The sequence below is a fragment of the Anarhichas minor genome, unplaced genomic scaffold, assembly GCF_050575085.1.
Source record: "Anarhichas minor isolate MPS153535 unplaced genomic scaffold, ASM5057508v1 ptg000030l, whole genome shotgun sequence".
In the NCBI taxonomy this organism is placed as follows: domain Eukaryota; kingdom Metazoa; phylum Chordata; class Actinopteri; order Perciformes; family Anarhichadidae; genus Anarhichas; species Anarhichas minor.
Genome location: NW_027466476.1, coordinates 4051731 through 4059347, shown reverse-complemented (window position 1 = coordinate 4059347; position 7617 = coordinate 4051731). Strand labels below are relative to the sequence as shown.

The following is a 7617-nucleotide window of genomic DNA, read 5'->3' as shown; positions in this document are numbered from 1 at the left end:
TCCGAAATGCTGCTGAGATAAAAGATGCGCATTAATATGTGCACTCATGAGTAGTTTCGATTATTGGGTTAAATTACGGGACAACACCCCGGATTTATGAGAGCAGCAGGGACGCTGTTTCTGGAAGGCAGGCAGACCCAGAGATCACTGGAGTCGCACAGATATAGTATCTGCAGCATAAATTGTTACAATACATCAATATAATATAATGTTTATGAGTGACCTGGTGGGTTTAGTTAGCCTTCTTAATTACGTTTATTTTTACTAAATAATCTTTTTTCTTTACTAAATTATGTTATTTTCTTTTACTAAATAATCTTAAGAATGTATCAAAAGAGACGAGGGTCACATCGGGTGTTTTCTCGTGTTACTTTTCGTAAGTGAAATGCTGATGGATAGGAGGAAACCAACAGGTGGAGAGGAGTAATCAGAACCACTTCTAGTCCTATCACAAGCTGCCAACATACATAGCAAGGTAAACAGCGCCACCGTGTGGTTAGATTTCCGACAGATTAGTGGCCACCCAGTCGTGTTTATCTATTATTTATTAAACCTTCTCATATTGGTGGGATTGCTGTCAAACTAATATTTATCATCTGATAAAATCACAGTTGTCACACAATCAACCACAAAATACTCATGTACGTCACAGTTGTGCTTAGGTGGAGTTTTTAATGGAGGAAACAAGTTTTCTTTTCTTTTTTTTCCTTTTTTTTATTGTTACCCTTCCAAAACATAATAGGATTACATTAATTTAGTTTGCTTATCGTGATGGTCCGATCACATTGAATTGAGGGTGGAACTAGTCTCTCCCCCCTGAGGCGGAGAGGGAGAGAGAGAGAGAGAAAGAGAAAGAGAGAGCGAGAGAGAGAGAGAGAGAGAGGCGTATCCCGGGAGAGAGAGAGAGAGAGAGAGAGAGAGAGATGTCGTGGATCTGTTACGGTGTAGACCAGAAACACCGTCACTTTAGACTATAATTGTAGCGTCTTTATTTTTTTTAAACTGTATTGTAGACACCGTTTTGCTAGAATTAAAACTTTTTAGACCTATTTCTGCCGCCTTGATAACGCTGCTAACGTTGGCCTGCTTTGTTTCTCATCTCCATTACTCGACAATCTGGACCCCAGTGCACAGTAAGCTGGATCAATGTTACTCTACACATGGAGACTTGACAGGATGATGATGTTTTACTAGAATTATCTGGGCAGGAGACGAGCTGATCGGTGTGATGAAGGACCGACTGGCCGAACTGACTGTTGTGAGTCTATGTTCTTGCTTTAACTGTTTGCAACGTGACAGCTTAAACGTGACAGCATTACAAAAAGTCACTCACACACATTTTGCTTCACCTGTACAGGGTACGTCACGAGCAGAGGTGGATGTCACAGTCGCAGTGGACAGAGATGGCTTCATGGAGAGCTTTTTCAGGAGGGTGGGTTTCACTGCAACTTCCAGGATGTGCACACGTTTGGGAACAGATTTGGGTTCATTCAAGACCCTGTTGTCTTGTTGATTGATTTAGGTGGAAGAAGTCAGAGGACTCATTGATAAGGTCTCCTACCAAGTGGAGGAGGTGAGGAAGATGCACAGCATGATCCTGTCTGCACCCAACCCAGATGACAGTAAGTGTGTCTTTATAAAGGATTAGGATGAAGACAGAGAACATCTGAATTTCAATGGTGACATGTTTGTTGTTTTCAAGGGTTCATTTGTGCATTCAGTTGTATTGACAACTGCTTTGCTGGAGTTTGACTTTTGAGGCACAGAGTGAAAATGTCTCACTTCCTGTGTTACATTTTCCTCCTCATTGTAAATGAATGGCTGCCTGGCTGGAAACCTGTGAAACGCACTAACCATTGTAGTTTAGGCTCTGACTTGTTCTGCCAGGAACCTTTAAACAACCAGGGATTCAAACATGCTGTCATTTGCAGATGTTTACAGGCACCGGTGTATTATGTACATTTTCTTTTACTAATCAGATATATTTATGAAGTATTTCCAATGATTCAAAGCTCCATGAAAGCGAAAAGAGTGTTACCACTCGGTGTACTCGGTTCCTGGCTTTGTTCAGTGTGTGAGCCTCAGGACCCTGCAAGACAAAGAGCCAGTTTCCAATGCCATGGCATCATCAGTGATTATGTTTAATGTAACACAGCACAGTGCTTTAAGATCCATGACGTGGAAATAGTCACCAGGGAGAGAAACAAAGAGCCTTGTGCTGTGTGACCTCTGCAATATTGCCACAGGATTGTTGCCAAGTTACAAGATGAAATCCCAGTAAATCCAATATTTACATGTGAGCGAGGCGCAGCGATTAGCTGGATGACATTATTTTTCCTCCTCACTAAACCAAGTCTGACGAGTTTCTTATTCGTGTTTGTGTGAAGGAACAAAGGACCAACTGGATGCACTGACCAACGATATCAAAGGCAATGCCAACGTGGTGCGAACTAAACTAAAATGTGAGTTGAACTATGACCTGATTGTCATCACACTTGTTCATTGACTTCGCATTACAAAAGCTGATGTTGTCGGCTGCTGTGTAATGTATCATCACTCTGTCCCTCTAAAGCCATGGAGCACAGTATGCCCAAAGACGACGCAGCTAACAGATCTTCGGTTGACTTCAGGATCCAGAAAACGCAGGTCAGGAAACAGATTGATGGCTGCTAAACTCCTGACATACACACATATTACATATCCTGCTGACACACACCATCGTCATCTGCCATCAAACATCAGGAGGGAAATGTTTTTGAGAAGGTGCATCCAACTTGTAGACAAATAAGGAACATTCTAATTATTCACTGTCAAATTCCCAAATTGACCTGCCACATTCCTTATTTTACAGGATGTGTTTGTAGATTGGCGTTGTATTTCTTTTGTTTTATAAATACTTTTGAACCGCGCAGAGTGACCCATTAAAACGTACTTTTAATTCAAACAGTGTACGTGTCTTTTACAGAACTGCTTTCAGGGCTGTTTAGTCACAAAAGTCCGAACGCCCTCATTTTCCCCCTCTGTGTTTTCTCTTGTCCTCAGCACACAGTGCTGTCCAGGAAGTTTGTGGAGGTCATGACCCAGTACAATGAGACTCAAGTGTCCTTTCGGGAAAGAAGCAAAGGGAGGATCCAGAGACAGCTGGAGATAAGTAAGTGAACAATAATGGACCCCCTAAACCCTCGCAGGGCCAGGAATTATGGACTATATTTATAGAGTAGCCTTTGATCATAATGAATGTAAATTGCGACTACAAACAGGAAATACTCCTGTTTCTGTTAACACATCAATGGCTTGAATGTGGTTGCTCGGACACAATTTGTAAATGTGGAGATAAAAGAGCACCGGTTTCCTCTAAGTGTTGACAAACAGACACCAGCAGCACGGCCAGATTTTTTTTCAGATTTCTTCAAGTGGTTTTCTACAGAAAACAGAGTCACAAGTGATCTCATCCAAACACTGGATTTTGAATGCTTTGTGAGTTTTGATGGAACTTAAATGAGCAGTAGTTTTAGCAGTAGGATCGATCAAAGAATAGGAGAGCACCAACCGGTTCTATAAGGACACATAAATGGCAAGAGTTAGTTACTGACAAACCAGAATGAATATGTGGAGTCATCATTACTAGGATGTGTAAAATAGCAGCATAGTATATAAGTGTATTAGCATTCATACAAGCTAATTAGTTTTAACTTGGTATTTTCCATCATGTTCGGTCCCCTCTGTTCAGAATTACAGCGACAAACGAATCTAAAGAGTGCATTGTATTATGCACATGAGTAACACGAGACAATATGAAAAAAAAAAAATAGGACCGTCTCTCGCAGTCCCAGCGGCCAGCATTAATGAGCGGCTCTAGTTCTCCACACTGCAGACGGGAGAGCCTGATACTGGAGACGCCTTGTTGTGTTTGTGTTCCCTGGGAAACGGGCAGAGCGCTCAGCGGCCAGTGTAACAGTAGTTCACCTGTCTTTGACACGGCCACATGAAGCCGTCTGTGAACCGCCGTGGACTTACACCATTTATTTACTTCATTCAGAAGTGATACTTCTCTGTGTGTTGATGTGTCGTAATGGTGGTGTGTTTTTGCTGTGTGTTTGGCTCTGGCTCTCTGGGGAATATTGCAATATTGGTGTGTGACATACAGTAAGCACAGAGATCTCTCTCTCCAGGGAGGCTGTTGTACAATAGGAGGCATGGCTCCACTAAATAGAAAGCTTTCTGTTTATAGAGTTTCAGCAGCTGTTTGTCTATGAGGGCTGCTGGCTTCCTTTTGTTCCTCAGACACTTCTATGCATCGTCACAAAAACAACCCCCACTGATAAATGCTTTAGCTGTTCCACTGAGATTTGTCGTTTAATTGCCGCATGTTCATATTTAGTACTCAAAATGAGTCAGTATTATGAAAACACTAGTTATTTGGTTCTTAAAAACATGTTAGCAAAAATCATCTTAACTTTAACAGAAACCCTCAGTGTGCCTCTCTTTAACGCCGTCAAACACATTATCAGTTATTTCATATTTGTCTTAACTTATTAAGAGATATCTCTCACTACTTGGGGAAACGTTAGCATTGTGTTTGTAGCAGTGTCTCCTGGCTGGATAACAGAGACATCATTTTTCTGTCAGCTCAATCCACGACGCTTCTTCTCCTCACACAGCTGGCTTCATACACAGATGTATTACCCTGGAATCAAGCACACAACAGTATATATTGTACAGGCATTTGTTGTTTACATTCTTGACATTAGTGGATTGGAGTTTTGTCGATTAAATGTCAGAGTTGAGTTTTTATGTTTTTTAAAAGCATGCCACAAGAATGACGAACACAAGTCCCTGATTAAAACGGGATGCGTCAGATAAACAGTCTTTTAGTCAAAGACAGCTGTTTAAAACCATAACCAAATATTATCTGATAAATAATAGATCAACAGATACATGAAATGATGACTTCTGCATTTAACCCATCCTTCAGGAGGGAGGTTCTGTTCATCGCTGGATAATCATTGTCTGCTATTTATTCTTTTAGCTGGAAAAGTGACCACCGATGAAGAACTAGAGGGCATGTTAGAAAGTGGAAATCCATCGATCTTCACATCTGATGTAAGTTTTCTCTGAAGCTTTACCGTGCAGTACAGAGTTTAACCCTACCTCTCTTTGGAGGATGCCAAAACGTTGACCCATGCCTTTGTAATTTCCGGTCTAGATTACCGTAATGCACTCTATACTGGATTTTATTATTTTGTTTACGCTCCTTGTGTCCCCCACCTGTGTTATTGATTTATTTATTTTGTAAAGCACTTTGAGCTGCATTTCATGTTATGATAGGTGTGCATTATTATTATTATTATTATTATGGTATACTATTGTTGCAGGGTTAAAAGCTAATAGTGCCATCTAGTGGTAGAGGAGGAGTAAATAATTTGGTGCGTTTTTTTAATTTATTTACACACACACACACACACACACACACACACACACACACACACACACAGCTGGGAGCATTTGTTTGGTGTATTTACATGAATTATTTTACCTTCTCTCCCTCAGATCATTTCTGATTCCCAGATCACACGTCAAGCCCTGAGCGAGATAGAGTCCCGACATCAGGACATTATGCGTCTGGAGTCGAGCATCAGAGAGCTCCATGCGATGTTCATGGACATGGCGATGTTGGTAGAAACTCAGGTAACAGTTGGATCTAAGTGGAGAGGTTCATAGCTGAAATCGACTCTTTAGTTAGTCAACGTCTAATAGTTTATGCTTTATGATGGTTTATAGCCACTGTGCTTCTTTACTAATACTACCGAGACAATATTCTGATTCTGTCATTTACAGGGCGATATGGTTAACAACATCGAGAAGAACGTTTCCAATGCAGTCGAATACATTTGCAGTGCAAAGGAAGAGACCAAAAAAGCAGTGAGATACCAGAAAAAATCCCGGAGGGTATGCGTTTTTTTTCTTCTTTTTTTAAATACGTAAATGTCAATTATACAGGATATCAAAGTCACATGTGACCACTTAAGATGACTGCATTCATCTGTTTAAAGCCTCTTTTAATGATACCTTACTTTTAATTGATGTTCAAATAACACCCTCTTCTTCCCTTGACAGAAATACATTATCCTTGCCTTTGCTCTGTTGATCCTGCTAGCTGTCATTGCTCTAATTGTTGGCCTGTCTGTTGGACTAACCAAACCCCCTGTATGAGAACTACTGATTACTGCGTGAGGTAACGCACCATCCACAGCTTCCATTCCTAAAACACCACATCCATCCACTCACCTATACATCCAGGAAGTCATTTACTCATTTAGCCGTTCACTGGTTTACAGGACATGTAATGCAATATTTGTCTCTTTCCTTCTCTTCTTGACAGAAACTCCTCGGCCTTATCATGTGTGTGGTCGCAGGTTTACTCCTTTTGCTCATCATAATAGTTGGAGTCTTTGAGTCATGAGTCACACCCTCACAGCAGTCAGCTGTATGCAGGTCCAGTACAGTGATGAAACAAAGAACAGCTTCATAGTAAGACAACAATAAGTCATTCACTATCGAAGAGCATTACAGAGGGGATCGCGCTGAAGTAAGTATAACGTGTGTGATCCACTTTGCACCAGTACCATCAGACCTCATGATATACCGTCCTGGGGCAATTCTGTACTGTGTTGCTCGAACAAAGCCTCCTGTCAGCACACATCCTTTTCCCTAAGCGGTCATATAATGAATGCTGACAGCACATCCGACTTTAAAACTGGTGTGCTGGTTCTGTATCGCTGACATTTGGCTACCTACCTGCCCGTCTACCTGCTGCCTGAGCGTTTTCTGCCCGTGCACTCATTGGTCTTCCACAAGCTGCCAGCTTGACCGCTGTGAGTACTAACAGTAGCATGTTCATTGTTTACACTCATGATAACTTTGAGGTAGTGGTTTTGGAGGAAGGGCGGTCAGTGATGGCGACTTTCTTGCAAATTTAGCATCTTTTGAAACTAGTGCTGCTACCTACTTTCATTGGAAAAGAGTTGCCAACACTGGGCGGGGCTTTTCGGTTCGATAATTTAAAAGAATGTAGCCTACTTTTGCTAGTTTCTCAAGATTACCAACTGTAGCTTTAAGTATCATTTGCAGATATTTCTTTGTCGTTTGTCGAAGGACATTTTGGGAAATAAGCTCATTCGTCTTCTTGCCAAAAGTTAGATAAGAAGGTTGATTACCACTCATGTCTGTACCAGCAGTAGCTGTGGTAGCTTAGCTTAAAGACTGGAAACATTACATTACAGTCATTTAGCAGACGCTTTTATCCAAAGTGACTTACAATTCAGATTCTATCACATTTCTACACCGTAGGCACAGCTACAGGAGCAATTTTTGGGGTTAAGTGTCTTTCTCAAGGACACATCGACATGTGACTAGCAGAGCCGGAGCCGGGGATCGAACCACCGACCCTCTGATTGAAGGACGGCCCTGCTATCCACTTAGCCACAGTCGCCCAGACAAACAGCTAGCCTGGCTCTGCCAAAAGTAACAAATATGGCACGTTACGGGTTTACAGGGGTTTTATGCCAAACTATTTCTTGGCCAGGCGCAGTGACTTCCACTTCTACTGGTACATAG

General features: G+C 41.6%; 1 protein-coding gene across 1 annotated transcript; it reads left to right on the top strand.

The window, feature by feature from the left end:
- The first annotated feature begins 1228 nt into the window (after nt 1-1228).
- On the top strand, nt 1229-6213 carry stx2b (syntaxin 2b). Its single transcript, XM_076104434.1, has 10 exons — nt 1229-1258; nt 1358-1432; nt 1523-1622; nt 2388-2462; nt 2573-2646; nt 3043-3151; nt 5030-5103; nt 5551-5688; nt 5839-5949; nt 6118-6213. The coding sequence occupies exons 1-10, from the start codon at nt 1229-1231 to the stop codon at nt 6211-6213; spliced, it is 882 nt and encodes a 293-aa protein (XP_075960549.1).
- The last annotated feature ends 1404 nt before the right edge of the window (nt 6214-7617 follow it).